At 41.8% G+C, this 22,299-nt stretch overlaps 1 protein-coding gene across 1 annotated transcript in view; it reads left to right on the forward strand.

Moving 5' to 3' along the window:
• Positions 1-22,299, forward strand: part of LOC103747522 (collagen alpha-4(VI) chain-like) — a 119,683-nt gene that overhangs the window by 41,843 nt on the left and 55,541 nt on the right. Inside the window, exons 13-18 of the mRNA XM_029554536.1 lie at positions 4,276-4,347; positions 6,693-6,719; positions 8,737-8,781; positions 13,131-13,184; positions 16,191-16,253; positions 16,701-16,766. Of these exons, the coding sequence (XP_029410396.1) occupies positions 4,276-4,347; positions 6,693-6,719; positions 8,737-8,781; positions 13,131-13,184; positions 16,191-16,253; positions 16,701-16,766 (327 nt within the window). The remainder of the gene's footprint in view (positions 1-4,275; positions 4,348-6,692; positions 6,720-8,736; positions 8,782-13,130; positions 13,185-16,190; positions 16,254-16,700; positions 16,767-22,299) is intronic.

Consider the following 22,299-nt stretch of genomic DNA (forward strand, 5'->3'; position numbering starts at 1 on the left):
CGTGAGATAATCACACAATCAAGCCCGTTGATTCATTTACCACATCATAGTCATAGCATGTTTTCTGGCGTATGGTGGAACATTTAAGATCTACCTTCTTAGGAGACTTCGAGCATCCAACACTATGCTGCTAACTATAGTTGCTATATTGTACATTAGAACCCCAGAACTCAGAGTTTATACTGTCTCATCAATGTCTCTCCATTTCCCACACCCTTCAATCTTTATGCTTTTAAAAATTGCCAAGGACCTTGAAGAGGTGTGTGTGTGTGTGTGTGTGTGTGTGTGTGTGTGTGTGTGTGTGTGTGTGTGGTGCTAGGAACTGAACTGAGGGCTTTGTTTTTGCTAGGCAAGTGCTCTACCCCTCAGCTACATCCTTGGCTCTGAGTTTCATTCTTGTGATAAGTACATTAGAAAGTAAAGCGGAGGGAATCTTATTTACTTATTTCCAAATGACAAAAATAAACCCACTGTGTTAATATAAATGATGTCTTCCTTTATGAAAAATGAATGTGTTTGACAGAACAAGAACTTTAGCATGCAAATGACAATGCTTTACATATTCAGAGGACCGAATTTACATACTGGATTCTGTCTTCCATCTGCTGTGGTAGCACTTGCTCTGTGTCCTCTTTATACTTGGGAAGGACTGAAAAAAGAAAATAACATCTGAGTGTAACTGGGAGAATAGCATCAAGGTTGTGACCCTCCCCGCAGGGGTTTGGGCACGCAGGATTCTCCAGTAGCCTTCACAAACTGCTTTATACTCACCAGTAACATTTGCTTTGCTGCACTTGTTAATCTGAACACTTACACTGTCTGAACTCGGGAGAGAAGCAGAAATTAAAGAAAATTGCAGCTGCCGAGACCTGTGTAAACCAATCTTACTTCTTTGATTACAGTTTTGGGGAAGACCTGACTTTTTTTTCCTTCTTCAGTAAGCATACCCTTAATGAACATGAAATGAGTGAATTCTTTCTATTTCATTTAGAAGTGAAAATTAGTATTTCTTCTAATTGTTTTTGGTGGTGTTTAAAATGTCCTTTAAGTATTATTTTTTTTTCCCTTGCATGGCTGGTGGGTCAATGATTCTAGCCCAAATTGGGGAATTATATAAAGCCGCTCTAGCCTGTGTAGCTCCATGGACTCTGAATTCAGACCAACAGGACAGGTCAGGTCTGGTCTGGCTATAGGAGATAGTTTTGTTCCTGTTTCTGCTTCCCTGACATCATAAACCCAAGATATTTTGGAGCCTTTCAAGACAGAGTTAAAAATATATTGTAAAGGACATTTGTAATTTTAACTTTAAGATTTATTTATTTATTTTTATTTTATGTGTATTAATGTTTTGCCTGTATATATGTAAATGTACCCATGCATTCAGTGCCTGTGGAGGCCAGAAAAGGGCATTGGATCCCCTGGAACTGAAGGGTGCTAGGAACCAAATCTGAGTCCTCTGCAAGAGCAGCCAGTGCTCTTAACCACTGAATCACCTCTCCAGTCCCAATTTTAAGTTTTATACAAGTGCTTTAAGAAAGTCAAGCCAGGTGCAGTGGCACATGCCTTTAATCCCAGCAGAGGCAGGTGGATCTCTACAAATTCAAGGCCAGCCTGGTGTACAGAGAGCATTCCAGGCCAACTGAGACTACAGGGAGACCCTGTTTTAAAAAAAAAGAAACATGGGGCTGGAGGAATGGCTCAGTGGTTAAGAGCACTGACTGCTCATGCAGAGGACCCGGGTTCGATTCCCAGCACCCACATGGCGGCTATGAACTGTCTTTAACTCCAGTTCCAGGGGACTCTGAAGCCCTCTTCTGACCTCTGTGGCACTGCACGACACAGGTGCACTAACATACATGCAGGCAATACACTCATACACATAAAATAATAAATAAAAAATTAAAAAAAGAAAAACAGGTGGAGTTAATTTCTATGTTTTCTTTAACCCAAAATTTCTAAACTATTTCAATATGATATATAATATAACATATAAATAAAAGAAAGGGATGTTTTACTTAAAAATGTGTGATCTTTTACATCTGTTGAGTTTTTTGACAGGGTCTCCATAGTCCAAACCCATCTGGAACTCACTGTGTAGACCAGTCTGGCCTTGATCTCAGAGATCCACCTCTGTGGGAGGTCTCCTGAGTGCTGGGATTAAAGGTGCACATCTGCTGTTTTATACTTACAGCACATTTCTTTTTGGACCAGACACATTTTGAGTGCTCAGTAACCACTATGTGGGAACTACTATATTTGACAGAGCGGTGCTAGTTACTTTATCTCTCTCTCTCCTCTCTCTCTCTCTCTCTCTCTCTCTCTCTCTTTCTCTCTCTCTCTCTTTCTCTCTCTCTCGACAGCTTTTGGCAGTCATTCCTTTCCTCTGCCTTGTTGAGGCAGGGTCTCTCTTGTTGTCATGCTGTTTACTCAGGGCTAGCTGGCCTGAAAGCATCCCAGGATTCTTGTCTCTACCGCCCATCTCACTATAGTGGTGCTGGGATTATAGATGTGTGCCATAGCATCTGGCTTTTTATGTAGGTTCTGCAGATCAAACTCAGGTGGTTAGGCTTGCATGGCCATCATTTTAAGCCATCTCCCCAGCCCCCTTCTGGTTAATACAGTTCTCATGAGAGAAGATGAGTTCACTATGAGCTGCATCTAAATGCCTCTTAATACCGTCCGCCAAAATTGGTCAGAGTTTTCTGTTCAGTAGCAGAGATGAATCTGTAGACAGAATGGTTTCAAAGCATCCTGTATAAATTTGTAGGTTAAAGTTGAAATGTGTAAGGGCAAATAATTCAGTGTTGTAATTCTCTGTTAGTAATTTGTCATTCCTCTTCCAAGCTCACCCTTCAACTTAATGGTGTAGAATCATATTTTGGGCCTGGGGAGATGGCTTAATGGGTGAAGCACTTGCTGTACAATCAGGGGGACCTGATTTGACCTCCCAGAACCTAGGTAAAGCTGGATAGTAGTGTGTGCATGTCTGTAGTCCCAGTGCCCTGTAGTAAGATGGCAGAGACAGGAGAGCCCCAGAAGCGTGTGGGCCAGCTCGCCTGCATACACAAAGAGTAAGAAACTCCATGGCAAACAAGACAGAAGGTGAGGGCCAGTACCCAAACTTGTCCTCTGACTTCTACATGCATGCCTCAGCTTGTGCACGCCATATGCACACACATGACACCCCCACAGATTAAGATAAAAACATTTTATGTTCATTGACTCTGTGGGTGAGGAAACCAAAAAGGGTACAAACGCCAGGTGGTTCCTCCACATCTGGGGTCTCAGCTGGGTTGGTAACTTCTGGGGGTGTAGATCTAGGGCTAGAGGACCCACTGTCAAGATGACATTTTCTCTCATGTGTCTGGTATCTGCTGGGATGCTGGAAGGACAGACTTTTTTGTCTTCATGAAACTCAAAATAGAGCAGGAGAGTCTAATACGTAAAAAACCCCACAAACAAACTCAAATCTGGGTCTTCACGATGGCTCAGGGTTAAAGAGTATTTAGTTTAGGCCTTGAAACTCAAGGAGGAAGGAAAGAACGGACTCCTGAAAATTGTGCTCCACATGTGTGCTGGGGCATATTCGTGTCTGTACTCATACACACAACCAAAAAACAGCAATAAAAATAACAACAACAACAACAACAAAAACCTACCAGGCATGGTGGCACATGCTTGTAAATCCCAGCACTTAGGAGGTGGATGTAGGAGGATCACAAGTTCCAGGCTAGCCAGGGTTACATATTGAGACCCTGTTTCACACAAACGAACTAACCCACAACCTAACTATGATATATGCTAATTGCCCCCCCAAATGCTATCAGGATGTTGTTGGGGCAGTTAGGTGGTTTCAACAGAAAACGCTGGTCAGGATGATACATCCTGGTGATACATGAACCACACCTTAGGAATAAGAATTATTATTCCTAAGAAACATTTCAACATTTATTCACTGTGAAAACAGTTTCCACTGGCTTAAGGAAATGTTCAGACACATCTGAGATTTGAATTCTGAGGTTTTACCCTTGGGGCTCGATTGAAGTGGCTAAGAATACCATTTGGTTTCTGTGATTTAGGTCCTTAATTTGGCTAGTTGATGAATTTACAATCTGATGACCTTGCTGGTGATTGCATCAGGTGTTTGAATATGTAAATCTCCGAGGACCCTGCCATGCCACATTTTCGTCACTTTGATGGCCATTGTGGCAGGTTTGAATTGCTTTGGTAGTGATGGAGACAGTTGCTTGACTGTTTTCTTGTTTTTCTTCACAGGGGGAAAGAGGTCCTCGGGGTCTTCCTGGACTTCGAGGTGAGGAAGGATGTCCAGGTGTGAGGGGACCGAAGGTGAGCATGACCTCAAGCTGTGGATCCTTTCCCTTCCTCCATTTCACCCCTTGAGTTGGAGGAAAATCTTAATTCCTCAACATAGCTATGAAGAGTTAACTTCTTAGACTGAAAGCTGCCCGGAAGTGAAGTCTACAAGGAGTTTGCTGTGAGGCAATTTCAGGACACAGCAGCAGTGAAGTGATGATGTAAGATAGAGGGGAAATGACCTAAAAAAGGTACACTACCAGTCAGGTTCTCACTATGGGTAAGCATCTCCATGCTGCTGAGAAACTCTGGGATGAGGGATTTGGGGGCTTATATTCCAAATCCCATCGGGCAGGAATGGAGGGCTGGTTCTGGGGGCCATTAATAATTAAATTAATTAATTAAAGGGCTAGCACTTTCCCCTGTTCTGCATGTGGGTAGAGTAGACTCTGGTACTATGAAAAAAAACCCTCAAGAAAAGACAGTGCTGGTGGTTGGAAGGTAGGCTTAATTTGGTTTCTGTTGCTGTGATAAATACTGGGACCAAAACCAACTTGGGGAAGGAAGGGTTTATTTCGGCTTACAAGTTATAGTCCATTGTTGAGGGAAGTCAAGTCAGGGACGCAAGGCAGGAACCTGGAAGCAGGAACTTGAACATAGATCATGGAGGAATGCTGCTTAATGGTGGTTTGCTCAGCTACCGTTCTTATACAGCCCAGGCTCATATGCCTAGGGCCAGCACTGCCTGCTGTGGACTAGGCCCTCTACATAAATTAGCAATCAAGAAGATGATCCGCAGACACGCCCACAGGCCAGTCTGGTGGAGGCAGTTCCTTCAGTTGAGATTCCCTTGTTCCAAATGACGGGTTTGTATCAAGTTGTCAAAAACTAACCAGCACAGCATTCTTTTTAAAATGGTTGCATTAAATGTCCTCAGCCTTTCAGGACTGGAGAATCTCCTTTGATAAGGTCAGAAGAATATCTACACTAGCAAAGGTGTGAAGGGGACTTTCAGCCACGCTGCTCACACGCCATGTAGCCCAGCAAGTTATTCTTTCAATGAATTTGTCCTGTTCCTGGAAAGCCCCGCCTGCTTGCTACCCAGTACATTTTCAATTTTGTCTGAAAAATAGGGTCATTATGAAAATAAGTGGCACTGAGGCTGGAGAGCTGGCTCAGTAGTTAAGAGCACTGACTGCTCTTGCAGATGACCCGGGTTTGGGTCCCAGCACCCACATGGTAGCTAACAACCATTCTTAGCTCTAGTTCCAGGGGCTGTGATGCCCTCTTCTGGTCTCCTCGAGCATTTCATGCATAGGTGCACTTACATACGTGCAGGCAAAACACTCATACACGTAAAATAAAAATAAATAAATAAAAAATTTTTAAAACATGGCAGGTCACTGCTGCTCCCTGTTACGTCTTCAGTGTGAGGAGTGTGAGGTGCTGTTTTCATCAGGCACAGGAAAGGAGAATGTAGAGTTTCTGTGAAACCCATTAAGTTTGCTGGAGGGAAAGGTGTCTTTGATTTAATTTAATAATTTTATTTTGTTCAAATGAGGTAACATAGATTTTATTTTTTTGAGATAAGGTCTCACTATGTAGCCCTGACTGGTCTGGAACTCACTATGTAGACCAGGATAGCCTTAAACTTGCAGAGATTTCCCTGCCTCTGCCTACTGAGTGCTGAGATTAAAGGTGTGTAACACCATGCCAGGCTAATGTGCCTTTCTAAACGAGTCAAGGGTTTAAAAATCTCATCCTGTTCAAGTCTTTTTTTTTTGAACAGTACTTGTAATTGAACCTAGTGTCACATCTAAGCTCTGCAAGCACTTTACTACTGAGCTAAATCCTCAGCCCTCAAGTTTTTTTTTTTTTAATGAATATGTGAATTGTATCTGTTAATGAAGCTGAGTGTCATATTTCAATACTGTATGGAGAACATACCAGTTAAATCCATCCTCCCCCTTTTTCTCCTCTTCCCCATCACCTTCCTAACCTCTACTAAATAATATTCTACATTCAGGTTGGCTTTTTGGTTCTTTGAAACTATTGCATATGCATTACTGACTTTTTTATGTCTGACTTATTCATTTAACAGTGTCCTTCAGTTCTATTTTGTGATTAAATGACAAGATTTCTTTTCTTTTGTGTGGTTGAATAACATTCCATTTTATATATATACAAATTGTATATATTCCATTATATATATATATCACATTAAACCCATTTGTCTATTGATGGGCACCTTGGTTGATTTCATATCTTGGATATGAATAGTGCTGCAATAAACACAGGCGTGAAGGTGTCTCTTTGGCATGGTAATTTCATTTCTTTTGGACATAGACTCAATTAGTTTTATTTCTTCCTAATTTCAGGGAGCAAGAGGATTTTCAGGTGAAAAGGTAGGAACTTCTTTTCTTTTTTTAAACTGGGTAGCAGTTTCTTTGGGAGACACAATACTGAGTCCACTTCCTTTTCTTGGACTTCAGTGAAGTGTAGAACTTTTTAAACTTTAAAAAAAAATTTTATTTATTATTTTTATTTTATGTGTATGTGTGTATTGCCTGCATGTAGGTAAGTGCACCCGTGTTGTGCAATGCCTGTGGAGGTCAGAAGAGGCTATTGGATACCCTGGGACTGGAGTTATGGGTATTGTTAGCTGCCATGTGGGTGCTGGGATTCAAACCCTGGTCTCCTTCAAGAACAACCAGTGTTCTTTCTTAACCACTCCTGAAGTGTAAAACTTTTAGACAAGGAAATAGGTCTTGATAATAGTTGACCACCAGGCTGATGGGTGACTATTTGTAAGACATATATTTAAGCTCAAAGGTAGTGACATATGTTATTATTTTCAAGTCTTGCCACTCCATAGTAATTGAACCACCATATTTATCACACAGTGGTCTAAAAGAGTAGGCCCTGAACCCATGATGTGGAAGGAAGGTTGGGGTCAGGGTGTGTGTTTTATGGGAGAGGGGTAATAGAACAGGGTCGTCACAATAAATGAGTAGCTTCCCATCCAGAGTCAGAACCAAAGGATCTAATTGTTCATTTATTTGCTCCAAAAATACACGTTGTGCATACACTCTGCTCCCCTCACTACCTTGGAAATGGTAAGAACTGGTAAAAAGACAGACAAAGGTTCACGGGCTGATCTTACCCTTTCTAGAACCACTGATCACCTCCTTTGACAAAGATGTCCCATAAATTCTAATTCAAGAGGTTAATATTCTTATTGTCATGTATCAATTCAGTTTTACTTGGGTTTAAAACTGAATTTTTAAACATAATTTTCTTGTGTGGACAGTAGGAGTAACCAACTCTTTGATTTAAATGAATTTTATCTGGCTTGCAAAATTCTGGTTGCTGGAGTATAGCCTTTGTGAGCTGCCTGATGTGGGTGCTGGGAACTGAACTCTGGTTCTGGAAGAGCGACAAGTACTCTTATCCACTGAGCCATCTCTCTAGCACCTAAAATTTAACTCATCACTAATATTACTAAGTTCCTCTTGGTTTTTTTCTTTCCTTTTATTTTTATTGCATTTTAAATTTATCATTGTGTGTATGTATACATGTGTGGGCATGTGTATGCCACAGTGTAAGTGTGGAAGTCAGAGGGAAAACCTATGTGAGTCAGTTCTCTCCTTCTACTACGTGGGTCTCAGGGATTGAACTTGGGTCATCAGACTTGGCAACAAGTGCCTTTACCCACTGAGCCGTCTCAGTGGCTTCTCTTTTTTATTTTTATGTTTACCAAAATATGTACATATGCATACAATACACATTTATTTCCTCCTTAACCTGTGATAGTTTGTTTTATTTTTCAGATTAATCCATGCACATTCATCAGCCTTTTTGAAATTAAAAAATACCAATGACAAAGGGCCTAATATACTTAATTTTTATTTTTGAGACAAGATCTCATCCAGGCTGGCTAAACTCTTGATCCGCCTCCTTCAGACTGCCCCGGGCTGGCTAAACTCTAGATCCTCCTGCTTCAGACTCCTGAGCACTGAGATTATATGTGTGGGCCACCACACCCAGCTACAAGAGCCATCTGTAACATGTGACAACCAGTGGGAAACATTTCATCTGCTTTGGCAAAGGCGTTGCTGGTTCTCAGTGCTAGGTTTCAAGACTCTTTTTTCTCCATTCATAACTGTGTGCTCTCTTCTTCCTATCTTCCTCCTCCTCCTTCTCACTCTCCTACCCCGTCTTCCCCCTCTTCCCCCACTTCCTTCTTCTCACCGAAACCATCTAGAAGATAGTAAGGACTATTTTTGGAAGTCTGTAATCATTACTTTTAAATAACTGGGTGTACTATCAGTTGTTTCAGAAGGTCTGTATTCTGTCAACTGAAAAATAATACCAGCACCTTTTCTCCTGTCCATGACATTTTGCTTTTCCTTTATTGCACAGGGAAGCCCTGGAGAGGACGGCGTCAGTGGGTTGCATGGAGAACAGGTACAGACCGTCTCACTCGGTGTGTCTTCTTGACTGCTCTGGCATTATTCATCTATTCATTTTACACGTTAATTAATTGCGTGTGTGTGCGTGCACATGCACATGTGGAAGACCCCTTCCACAAGTTCTCTCCTTCCACCATGTGGTTCCCTGGGATTGGACTCAGATTATCAGGCGTGGTGGCAAGTGCCTTTACCCGCTGAGCCAACCATTTATTTTTAAATCAGAGAAATGTTTAGTAAGGGCTCAAAAACTCTGTCATTTTTTTCTCATTCTTCAAGGTTTTCTTGCACTTGGTATTCAGTTTTCATTTTTGTTTTCCTTCAGCTCTGTTCTTTGTAGGGTTTATATCATATATTTTGTATTTCTTGGCTCTGTCCTTAAGGTTTCTTATTTATTTATTTATTTATTTATTTATTTATTTATTATTTATTTATTTTTTAGACAGGGTCTCACTGTGTAGCCCTGGTTGGCCTGGAATTCACTATGTAGACCAGGTTGGCCTGGAACTCATAGGGACCCACCTCCCTTTACCTCCTGAGTGCTGAAATTAAAGGCCTGGGTTTCATGCTCACTTGGTTTCTTATCTTTTCTCTTACCACCTTCATTTTATTAATTTTTTTTTCTGACTTCTGCAGGAATATCTCAAGCCAATATTTTAAATTAATTGTATGAAATTTTTGCAAGAGTGAGTTTTTTGTTTTTGAGTCTTGAAAATAATTTGTTCATTGGAAGACTAGATTGAAAAATAATGTTTTTTGACTCTAAAAAATTCTTTAAAAATTTCATTATGTCTATATGTATATGATATACTTTGATCATATTTCCCTATTAAAATATTTTAATTAATTTGTTACTTTTGTCTCTCTCTTTTTTTTTTTTTTTTCCGGAGCTGAGGACTGAATCCAGGGCCTTGTACTTGCTAGGCAAGTACTCTACCACTGAGCTAAATCCCCAACCCCAGTTTGTTATTTTTAGTTTATGTGTGTGAGTATATTGCCTGTGTGTATGTAAGTGCACCTATGTCATGCAATGTGGACGTCAGAAGGTTAAGAAGAGGTCATTGGATTCCCCTGGAACTGGAGTTAGAGATAGTTGTTAGCTGCCACCTGGGTGCTGGGACTCAAACCCAGGCCTTCTGCAAGAGCAGTCAGTGTTCTTAACCACTGAGCCATCTCTGTAGCCCCTATTATCCTCTCTTAGTCCCCTCCCCACTTTCACTGAACCCCTTTTTCTTCCCAACAAGTCTCCCTCCTATTTTCATGACATTTTGTTTGTGTGCATTTAATTAGGGTTGCATGATCGGCACGAGCTGGGCACGAGTGCGGTTATTTACACAAGCCAGGGCCACTCACCAGTGTTTACCACTAAGGAATATGCCTTGCTTCTCTCAACAACCACGAACCACCTATCGCTCCTCAGGGAGCTCCATGACTAAATGTGCATAGGCCCAGTCTTGAATGGGTCTTGTGCAGTAGCCACAGCTGCCTGAGTTTATGGTGCAGTAGGCATGTCCTGTCCTGAAGACCTTGCACAGCATCCTTCCCATCCTGCGCCCCTTACATTTTTTTCTGTCTCTTTTTTTTTCATGATGTTTCCTGAGTCTTGGAGTGAAAAACCACCTTTTGTTTTCCAGTTAACAGTGTACCTTAATGTCTTTGAAAGTTAGTGCATAAAATCATGGCATTTCCATACGTCTAAGTCTTTATCCTTTGCTCTTACTCATCTCCCTGTCCCACCGCCATCCCCATTCGCCTGTCTTGTTCCCCTATCTTCCTCCCTGACGCATGTCCCTCCTTCTGTTCTCAGGATAGTCTGTGATTAACAGCGAGCACAAGTTTTCCTGATTTTAGCATACAGCGGCAACAGGGCTTAAAGCTAATCTATGTTATTTGTCCTCATCCTCCCAACGCAAGGACCCTTCACTTGTAGTCGGCCCCTCCCAGGTGGCCTATTGAAGAATCGCGCTCAACACACAGGGACAAAACCAAGTTTCGGGATGCAAAAGCAAGAGGAATTTATTCATACACAGGCGCCTGCGGACGCAGAGTCCCGCTCGAGTCAGGACTTGCGTGCCGGGCTTAGTTTGGGGGCGCTTTTTATAGAGCAGAAGCAAGGTACAGAAGCAGATGCATGGTTACAAGATTATTATTAGTGCATTTCAATGGGTACAAGGTATGAGGAAACAGTATTGCCAAATTCAGAGGGGGCTATGGGTGAAACTGATTGTTATCGTTAACTTCCCAGTAGGGGCTGTTATCACTAACTTCCCGGTAGGGGCCTCAGGGTGGTGGCAGGTGGTCCGACTGCAAACGTCCTATCTTCCACTGCTAGTTTCACAAGACCTGGGTTAGAATCTTGGCTTATCGAATGGCTGATTACAGTTCTTTTTCTAAAATGGCCTTCCTGCTGTCAGTCGGGTCCTTCATTATGACCTTTCAGAATGTTATTTCCATCTTACTCTTTGTTCAATTCCAGCAGTAGACATTGTTGTCGTTACCATTTTATGTAGCTGATACTTCCTTTGTTTTATTCTTGTATTATTAGCAGCATGGATACCTTCCTTTAAGTATTATGGATACCTTCAAAAGAACATGAAATTACCATGTGTCTTTTGCCTAAGGTAAACCTTGTAGAATTTCCTTTATGAAGGTTGGTTCATTGTAAACTCTTGGCTTTTGTTTCTCTGAAACCTCTTTATAATATTTTTTTCCCTGAAAAATATCTCATTTGAGTGAACAATTCTGTGTTGATAGTTGTTCTCACTCAGCACTCTGAAAATGTAATTTCTTAATCTTCTGGTTTCTTTTGTCTTATGTCTTTTTTTTTAGAATATTTTAATTTTTATTTTTTTAAGTGTATGAGTGTATTGCCTACCTGTGTAAGTGCTCCCATGTTGTGTGATGCCTGCAGAGGTCGGAAGATGCGTTGGATTCCCTGGAACTGGAATTACAGATGGTTGTTAGTCACCATGTGGGTGCTGGGAATTGAACCCAGGTCCTCTGCGTGAGCAGCCAGTGCTCTTAACCACTGAGCCACCTCTCTAACCCCTTTGTTTTACATCTTTCATTATTGCTGTTAAGAAGTTATCTGCCAAAATAATTATTTCACTGCAAGCAACAGTTCAAAAATATGCATCAGGCTGCTTTAAAAATTCTTTGTTGTTTGACAGTTTCACTATAATGTATCTAGATGTGGATTTCTTTTATTTATTCTGCTTGGAACTTATTAAGCTTTTGAATCCACATATGCAAATCTTAGCAAATATTTAGAAAATTGCCCTATTGAAATTTTTATTTATTGTGTTTGCCAGCTTTCCATCACTGGAATGAAATACTGACATAATTTACATGCAAAGAGAAAAAGTTTATTTTCATTCATGGTTTTAAAGATCCCAGTCCCTGGTTGCATGGACCTATTCCTCTTAGGCCTCTGGTGGGGGTGCCAGAGGTAATGTTGGGAAGTGTGTGGTAGAGAAAACTGCCACTTCATGGACAGGAAGCAAAAGAAAAAGAAGAAAGGGCTGGGTTCCCACAATTCCCTTCAAGGGTTCAATCTAGTGGCTGGAGAAGCGCCTACGAGGCCCTGCCTCTAAAGGTCCGCAGCATCTCCCAGTACCACCACAGTGGGGACCAAGCTTCAATGCAGAGACCTGGGGGGGACAGTCAACACCCAAAGCAGAGCATCTCCATTAGTAGAAAGTTATGAGAATGTCTCCTCCTGTCATCAGCGGCTCAGTCTCTTTTTCACACTTTGGTTTTCTTTTGGTCTTTCTGGGCTGAATTCTATATAATTTCTTCTGTTTCTCCCCTTCCTCCCTCCTTCCCTCCTTCCTCTCTTTCTCTCCCCCCTCCCGCCCCCAGGGTCTCACTATATAGTTCTGGCTAACCTGGAACTCACTATGTAGACCAGGCTGGCCTCCAACTCACAGAGATCTGCCTGCCTCTGCCTCTAGAGTGCTGGAATGAAAGATCTGTGCCACCACACCCTGCCTCAGTTTCTAATTTGCTAATTCTTACTTTACTTCTGTTTACTCTGCTATTTAACGTGTTAATTATTTTTTAATTTCACTTATATTTTTTTCAGCTAAAAATCCTATTTGATCCTCCTAACAAGTTACCTGTGTCCTACTTTTCCTTCATTATCGTCTTATTAATCTACCTAAGAGCTATTTTAAGTTATCTGGAATTTGAAATTGTTTCTGGTGAGAGGGTTATTCAGAATGCCTCTAATCTGTCCTATCATTAGAGTGCTAAAGCAAATTTCCCCTCTTGGCTAGAATGTAAAACTATATTTGTGGAGTGACTAATAGAAGAAAGATTTTTGCATATTTATTTTTCTTTTCATAGGGTGACCGTGGAGCCTCAGGGTCATCTGGAGAGAAAGGAGACACGGGAAATAGGGTAGAGTATAAGGGTACTCTTCTCATACATCTAATGCACAAATGGATACCAGCAGTTTACTTTAATCTGTGGGAAAGAATCATCTAGTGGTTTTAACAGGAGGTTGAGTGTTAAAGGACACTTAATTTTAGATGACTGTTTGGAAGCTTTCCTAGAGTCCTGACATGGCTGGTAGAGAGTTCTATGAATTTGGTACCTCACCCTTTGAACTTTAGAACTATGATCACGTACTCGGTGGCTCATAAGCTTTCCATGGCTCCCTGTCACTGATGACTTAGTCTCACATCCAAGGCCTTTCAACCCCACTCTTCCCCATCTTCAGCTGTGTCCCTCCCAGTCAAAAAGAACCACTCCTTCCCCAGCACATTCCTTATGCTGACTGCCTCTATGTCTTTGACCATGCCAGGTGGTCCTCCTGGAATGCCTTTTCCATGATTATGTCTTCAGTGCTAATTTGATTATTACCCCACCCTCCAATGTCCAATTCATTTTTTTTTCTTCCTCACAGCAGTTTCCTTGATGTTGTGTGAGACTTCTCCTGGGGAAATGTGAACTAGTACCTACTTGTATCAGATAGGCAATCAACAACAGACCAACATAAGGACTTCACCTAAGTCTAGCTTTATGAACCAGTGAGCTTATGGGGGTTACTTACAAGAGGCTAGGTGAAGGATTACTTACAGGGGCAGGGATGACTCAAAGGTAGTTGCATCACCAAATGAATGAAGACTCATGAAAGTTGCTGCCCAGGTCAGGTTGGAGAGCCTTCTTTAGGCAGAATGACTGTTTCCTGTCCTCAGTAGTTGTCCACTGCTTCTATAACCTTTGGGAGGGACCTTGTGAGTCTTGTAAGTTTCAGGCACATCCTGAGACTTGTGAGTTGTTTACTTTCTGAATATAAAGGAATCTTCCTTCAGGACAGAATGTTTCAATAGGATGAAGTTTCTGTATAACACTTGACTATGTCAATTTGTAGTGTTTTCTCTCTCTCTCTCTCTCTCTCTCTCTCTCTCTCTCCTCTACATCTTAAATCAGGATTGTTTACTGTCTCATGTCATGGTTTTATTTCTTTATAAGGGAAGGACTATACCTGCCCTATGCACTACAGCTCTTGCTTTCTGTGCCCCTGGCAGACATTACAAATTGAGCAGGGATTCCAACATGACTGAAGGAGCCATCTCAACACAGAGCTGTAATTGGTTTCTCTTGATTTCTAGGTTCACATAGGATGTCAGATTTATTTACTCACCCTAATTTGCACTCCTCATGGAATTAGAGCAGTGCTTTTCTTTCAAGGGTGAAGAATTAACAGGGTGGTCTGGCTTTCTGATAAGTGAAACAGAAGGGAGAGAATAAAAAGACAATTCTCTTTAGTTAGGTCTAATTTCTAACTTGAAGTTTGTTGATCAGAATTTGGAGAGTGCACCACAGGTCCTTAACACGAAAAGCTTTAAGTTTCATGTAAATTGAGCTAAATTTAATAAATAAATCTGTCAAGTGCTGCCTACCTGTGAGATATTTTGCTAACTAGGGAGAGTGGTTCAAAGATAGTAAGTTGTGGCTATGACTAACCAAGAGCTATTAGCCTGTGCAGGAAATGCAGTTCCTAAAGGAAGTACTCCAGCACAAGACAGGATAGCTGTAAAGGATGCTGAACAGTGCAAATAAAGAAATCAGTGGGACACAGTGAGGAGAGGAAGCCAAAACAGGGCTGTTTTCCTTCATTTAATCAGTCCTCAAAATCATTTGAGCATCTGTTGTAATCCAGACATCATTTAGAAAAGAGAGTTAAACAGGTGTGGCTCTGCATCTCAGGATTGGCTTCTCTCGAGAGAGACAGACACTGATGAAGTAATCATGAAAACATCTATAAGATGACCATGGAAATAGATGCATGGATAGAGACGTGACGAGGATGTGACCCTCCTGTGCCGCCAGGAAAGCTTCCTGAGGAGGTGATGGTGGGATGAAATCTAAAGGAAGTTGCCACAGCACGTGATGAGGAGCCCAGGATAACCTCTTTCCATATTGAGGGTTATGGAGGACTCTTGTTTCCAGGGAGCTCAGCAAATCACCGTATTGTTTCTCAGACCTCTAGTTTCCAGGAGACACAGCAAATCACCATATTGCCTCTCAGACCTATATGAGAGGGGAGGGGAGAGACTCAGACAAGGAAAAATCACAAGGAAAGGTACAGAGTTAAAAACCTCAGTGTAGAAGAGGGACTTTTGTAGGAGGGAATTTTGTAGGAGCAGAGGAGAGATTAAAAAGTATAAAGAGTAAAAGGAGTGCCTTGAAAGTCATTTTAATATCTTGTTTATGAGTTTTGTTTATTTCTCCTCCGAGTAATCGAGAATTGTTGGAGGTTTCTGATGAAGGGAGATACCTTTAAAGGTGTGGGAGACTAATCTGGAAGCTTAATGTGCCAGTGAGGGACTAGAAAGAATGACAGATCACAGTAGGAACCCTGGGCAAGACTGTCCTGAACATCTTTTCTTATTCTATTTAATCCCTACAATGGTCCTATACGGTGGTATTTTACCCTCCTGATTGCTGGGGTTACACATGTCTGTCATTACTCCTGGGTCCTTGCTTCTTCCTGTAAGATCTTACTCTCTTAACTCTGCCCACATCCATGATGTATAACGTCTCCTTTTTTGTTTTTCCTCCCTTGTGTGTGAGTCTTTACAGAGCATCAGGGAGAGGTAAAAAGACCAAAGAGTGTGATGGAAAAAGGCCTGGGTTCAGTTTCCCAGAGCTTCATGTTCTACTGTATGCCACATTAATTCCTGGGCTATGAGTCAAGTGTGGTAATATACACATAGGGCCAAGCACAGGGAAGATTTCCTGTAAAATATATTCATTTTTACTTTTAAACTGTGCCTTTTTGACTGAGAATATGTTAAAGTGCTAATTTAAAACTTGATTCCAATTTTCTCTAATATCCTCTTCTTTTAAGCAGCAGTTAAAAGATGTAACCCAATTTTTTTTTCTTTGTGCTTTAAGGGCTTGACAGGACTGCCTGGACAACCTGGAGCGCGTGGGGAACCTGGGCTGAGGGGTGATCCTGTGAGTGGTGGCTGTGGGTTTTCTTTTTTAATTCTGTAGACATGAGGACTGTTTCCTCATGGTATAGAGGCAAAGAACAATTCAGTGTTCATTAATGCGGTATCTGTTTAGCTCGTCTTTACTGCACTGAAACAAACCAGAGATCTGAGAGTAAAACCGATCTTATAGAAAATTGGATTTGTAAAGAGCTTGGAATTTGAGTTGGATTGGGTGTCTGGGATTACTGAACAAGCAGGACTGGACAATGATAAAGAGTTCCCCTTTGATCTTCCTCCTCCTATTCCTCACCCCCTCCCCCAGTTCTGGGGATTGAACCCAGAACTTCGCACATGTTATGCATTCACTCTGCCTCTGAGCTGCCTCTCCAGCCCTTGCCCTCCTCCCCCTCATTCTCCTCCTCCTCCTCCTCCATCTTTCTTGTAGTTTATTTTTTATTTTTTTCCCCAGGGGGATCCTGGAATTGATAGTTACATCCAAGGCCCTAAGGGAGAAAAAGGAAGGCGTGGCCATCAGGTAAGATGGTCTCAGTTTGCTTGTGGGGATTTGCTTGTGGGTAGGAATGGCTGTTTGCTCTCGTAAAACCCTTGGGCATCCTGGCTGGACAGCACAGGAAACCAGAGAACAAAGCCCTGGACCCTGTAGCCGGTGGAGCCCTGAGTGCTACTCTCCACTCACCTCCTTCCGGAGTCTGGAGTCCGTGCCTTCCAGTTTCTTTTACCCTGCACAAGTCATCTCCCTCACCGTACACTAGTAATGTTTCAAAGGTCACTTTTTACCTCCTTAGCAAAGACGAAGCTTTCAAAATGAAAGCATCAGGTTCAGGTCTAGAAACTTTCCTTTCCACGTCTCCACTCTTCGGTGACATACTGCTCCAAAGCTGATCACAGTCATTATGCAGCTTCTTTTTCCGCTTGCTTTTCATCAAAGCCAGAGCTGACTGATGTGAAATGGGCGCCAGACATTTTAAAAGATGAGACCTCTGTGTAGTTCTGAAGGCTAGAGGCGTGGTGACAGAAGGCATTACAGCCTGGCAGATGCTAATTTCTTGGAAGCCATTTTTGAATTTTTTTTTTTACGGCTCAGACATTAAAATAAATGATTTTGAAAGAAACTAAAATAAAGTGTCTCAGTTCTCACATCTAATCTTTCCGAATTTCTAGGAATAAGGTCTGCGGAGCAAATATTTGCAACTGGGGGGGGTGTCTATTTACTTTGAATTCTGATTCCTTTGAAAAAAACTTTAGGTTGTCAGCTCTTCTCTCTAGATTGTGGCTAGTTGGAATCCACATTATGTACATCTAAGTCCTGAGTTAAATTCAGCTTGCAGACAGGTCATTTTTATGTAGCTATGCAAGAAAACGATTTCATCCTCTCATTAAATACAGCTGTTTTGAATAAACACATTGAGTTGTTTCCCTTGGTGAGTTGAGATCAGAGAGCCCCGTGAATAGCTCATTTGGGACTGAGCTACGCATATAAGGAGGAAGCAACCCTTAGCCCATCTGGGCCTTAGATTCCTCATCTGTACGGTGGGAAAGGTACAGAAACCATTGATTTCTATGAGCCATTGGCTGTCATGTGAAGAAAGGTCATAAACTGAGCACATGAGTGGATTGCCCAAGGCTCACTGCTGGTAAAGAACCCAGGTTCCTAGACACATTGCCCAGGGCTTTGCCCATCACAGCACCACATCTATAGCAAGAGCCTTGGGACCACAGCTTTCAAAGGTCTCTATCCCTGATGTTAGCTGGTCCTATTGAATTTGTGTTTCCCATGGTTTCCATGCCCATGTTGGAATCAAAGAAGGGTGTTAGCTAAATATCGTTTGAATAGACTTGCCTAACAGTTATTCCCATAGGTTACGTAAGCATGCAGCAGTGGGCGCTGACATTCTAGCCTGCCTGCTATTGGATAATAGACCTCTAGGGGGCAGTCTTTCCTTGCTATTATTTCTGAGAGGTACCAGCAGTTTTCAAAGTTGAAGAAAGAGAAAGTTCCCTGATGAAAATGTTTCCAACCAAGCAGAGAAACTGGAAGTCATGGAGAATCAATCACGCCAGTCAGAAGTGTGAAAATGACACTGCTGGAAAGAATGAAGGCCCATGCGACAGCTTGGGAAGGCAGTAAGCAAACGCATCAGTTAAGACTGTGTGTGTGTGTGTGTGTGTGTGTGTGTGTGTGTGTGTGTGCCTCTGTGTGTTTGCTTGAGTGTGGAGGCCAGGGGTCAACATCGAGTATCTTCCACAATCACTCTCCACCTCGTTTTTTGAGACAGTTTCTCACTGAACCTCACAGTTCAGCTGTGCTGACTGGCTAGCAGACCCCAGGAATCTTCCCGTGTCTGCTTCCTCGGTGCTGGGATTATGAGTACCCATCACTGTACCCAGCTTTTTATGTGGGTATTGGAGATCTGAACAGGTCCCCATAATTTCATGGCAAGCATTTTACCAACTGAACCATTTCTCAAGCCCCAAGACTTGTTTTTTTTTTTTGCTTTTGTTTTAAACATATTTATTTTAAATATACAAGTAAGAGAAAGCCTAGTACTGTTCAGCCAGTAAACATGTTTGACAGCCCAAGTTCATTCCCTTTCTTCCATGCTGTCCTGAGTGTCAGCTTCTGCCCTTCAGGCTTGGCAGCTCTGAGTACTTTGTCTTCAACCTTACATTCAATGCCAGAGGAAGGGGCTTTTACTCATTATTCCCAGTGACACTCTTTTTATAACTTATTATTCAAAACTGGGGTCCTATGTTCCCTACCCACCTTTGCTCCTCGTGGTGGTTTGAAAGAGAAATGTCCTTTATAGACACAAATGTTTGAACACTTAGTCCCCAGTTGGTGGCGCTGTTTAGGGGGAAGTCAAGGAATTGTAGGCAGTGTGGCCTTGTGGAGGAAGCAGGTCAGTGGGGGCCGGACTTGAGAGCTACTAGCCTTGCCTCACTTCCAGTTTGTTCTCTTTGCTTTCTGTATGTGCTTGAAGATGTGATCTCTCAGCTTCCTGCTCCTGCTGCCATGCCTCCCCACCATGATGGACTCTTATCCGTCTGGAACCTTGAGACAAATAAACTCTTCCTTCTACAAGTTTCCCTGGTCATGGTGTTTTGACACAGCAACAGAAAAGTAACTAATACATCCCTGGTCAAGAGATGCAGAGAGAGAAAATCTCTGGCAAAAGGAAATGCATTCACCATAATTGGCTTAGATCTGTGCAACTCACCCATTAGCAATGGGGATGTTGTCCCAAACAAAACTGAGATTTGTGTAGCAAGGTGAAAAGGGGGAAAGGTTGTTTGTAGACCAGCACAGTGCCTGCCACAGCTTAAGATCTAGACTTTTAATTCCTAGAAAATTTCCCAGAAGCTAATCATGGATCAATAGAGTTCGTGTCAAGTATAATTATTGCGGTGATTAAATTTTTTGATTTGTTTAGTTTTATTTTATGAGCATTTCACCTGCATCTATGTATGTGCACCATGTGTGCAATGCCTGTGGAGGCCAGAAGAGGGTGTTAGATCCCCTGGAACTGGAATTATGCATGGTTGTTAGCCACTATGTGGGTGCTGGGAATGAAACCTGGGTTCTCTGGAAGAGCAGTCAGTGCTCTTAACCTTTGAACCATCTCTCCAGCCCCTATTGCAGTGATTTTTTAAAATAGAAAATGAGGCTAGGATGTGGCTCAGTTGGTAGAGTGTTTGCTTAGATGCCTAAAAGCCTGTGTTTGACCCCCAGCACTGCATAAACTGGGTATAATGGTGTATACCTCCAGTAAGGAGACTAAGCCCTATAAGCTCTGGAGGTAGAGACAGGAGCATCAGAAGTTAAAGCTTATCCTTGGCTACATTGTGAGTTTGAGGCCAGCCTGGGCAACATGAGACCCTGTCTAAAAAAATACTGTCTAATAATAGCTACTTATGTACATAATGATGTGTCCACACAATGAAACTGTGTTAGGCAATGAAACATAATGTAGGAAATTATTTTTGTTGTTGGTTTTTGACACAGGGTCTCACTATGTAGTCCAGGCTGGCCTCAAATTCATGGCTAACCCTCCTGCCTTAGCCTTCCAAGGGCTGGAGCTGTGGGTGTGAGCCCCATGCCTGGCTTTTATATATTTTCCTTTCCCTTCTCTTCTGCCTCCGCCCCCTTTTTTTAAACTCTTTCCCTTCTTTTCCTTCTCCCTCCACTTTCCTTCCTGCTGGGAATTGAACCTAGGACCCTGTGATGCTAGGCAAGTTCTCTTCTGTTGATCCACATTCTCAGCTAGGAGATTATTTCTTGATGCGGAAAACACTCATGGTTGAAAAAAACAAAACAGGTTTACAGAAGCATGTGTTCAACTTCAGACCAAATTTGTGGAGAAACCCTGTCTATATCACTAGAAATTATGCATTTCTTTCCTTTTACTTTCTGAATTATTGAAATAGCCCATGGCAAACTTGTATTGCTTTTTTTTTTTTTTTTAGATAATGTCTCGTGTAGCTCAATTTGACCTCAAATTCACTATGTTGTAAAGGATGACTTTGAACTTTTTGTCCTCCTGTCTCCAACTTCTGAGTGCTGGAATTACAGGCATGTACCACCACGCCCAGTTTTCTAAGGTGCTGGGCACTGAACTCGGCTTCATGCATGCTGGGCAAATACTGTACCAACTGAGTTACATCCCTAGTTCTTTATTACTTTTTATTTTAACTTTTCGTTTTTGAAAAATCCTAAATCTACAGAAAAAAATCGTAGTTGCAAGAATAAATATCAGCTGTCACTCGTTTGCTTTAATATCTGTGTATGCACACGTGTGCGTGTGTGTGAATACTGAGCCACTTGAGGATTAATTAAAAGCATTATACCACATTACCTATAGGTATTCAACAGGCATATTTTAAGAAAAAATAAGTTATTGGCACAATATGGTCCTCACACTAAAGAAATTTGATATTTATATAGCATTATTTCCTACTACGCAAGCTCTTCTGCTTTCCCATGTCTCCGTTTGGGCTATTGTAATAGAGTACAGTAGACATTTATTTCTCACAGTTCTGTAGTCTGGGAAATTGAAGATCAGGGCCCTAGATATTTAGAGTGTGGGAAGGGCTGCTTCATAAATGACCTTCTTGGCTATAACCTTACAAGACAGAGAGAGGGTTAGAATAGGCTTTCAAGCCCCTTCTATTGCATTAATCCTATTCAAGAAGGTCTCTCTTGGGGCTAGAAAGATGGCTCAGCAGTTTGATCACTGACTGTTCTTCTAGAGGACCCAGGTTCAGTTCCTAGCACCCATATGGTAGCTAATAACTGTCTGTAATTCCAGTTCCAGGGGAGTACATGAGGGCATTACATGCTCAGGTGCACTTACGTATGTGCAGGCAAAATGTTCATACCCATAAAATATACATGATAATTAAATAAATAAATAAAAATTTAAAAAGAGTCTCCCTTGACATATAGATCACCTTCCAGAGGCTTCATACCTTCACCTTGGGGGTTAAAATGTCAACATGAAGTTCTTTTTAGGGTTAACACTGATACTCAGTCCCTGACATGCCAGTGATGTTCTTTAAGCCTGTTCTTGTTGTCCGAGCATCCAGTCAAGGGTTAGTCAGTGCGTTTAGGTCATCTTGCCTCTTCAGTTACCTTTAATCACAGCAGTTGCCCAGTTGCTTATTGATTTGTTGACATGACATTGATATTTATGGCCAGTTATTTTGTGAAACATCCCCCAGTTAGCGCTTGTCTGTTTCTCCATCACTAGAACCAGGTGGAACAGATTTCAGCAGGTGATTCAGTAGTGCTGTTCAGGGATACCATGTCTGCTTGGTTTGCTTTTGGTGACATTAAACTTAGCTACTTGATTAATTATGCTCACCTGCTTTTTCCATCGTGGACACATTTTTTTCTCCTTTCTAATGAATAAGTAATTTGAGGACTGATACTGCGAGGCCATGAATTTTCTCTTTCCCAACCATCTTTTCCCCAGTGGTTCTAGCACATACCCAAATAATTACCTCAGTGTGTTGGCTGCAAAATGCTATTAACGACTGAAGTAAAAAAT

The sequence above is a fragment of the Nannospalax galili genome, unplaced genomic scaffold, assembly GCF_000622305.1.
Source record: "Nannospalax galili isolate Female #2095 unplaced genomic scaffold, S.galili_v1.0 scaffold851, whole genome shotgun sequence".
Taxonomy (NCBI): Eukaryota; Metazoa; Chordata; class Mammalia; order Rodentia; family Spalacidae; genus Nannospalax; species Nannospalax galili.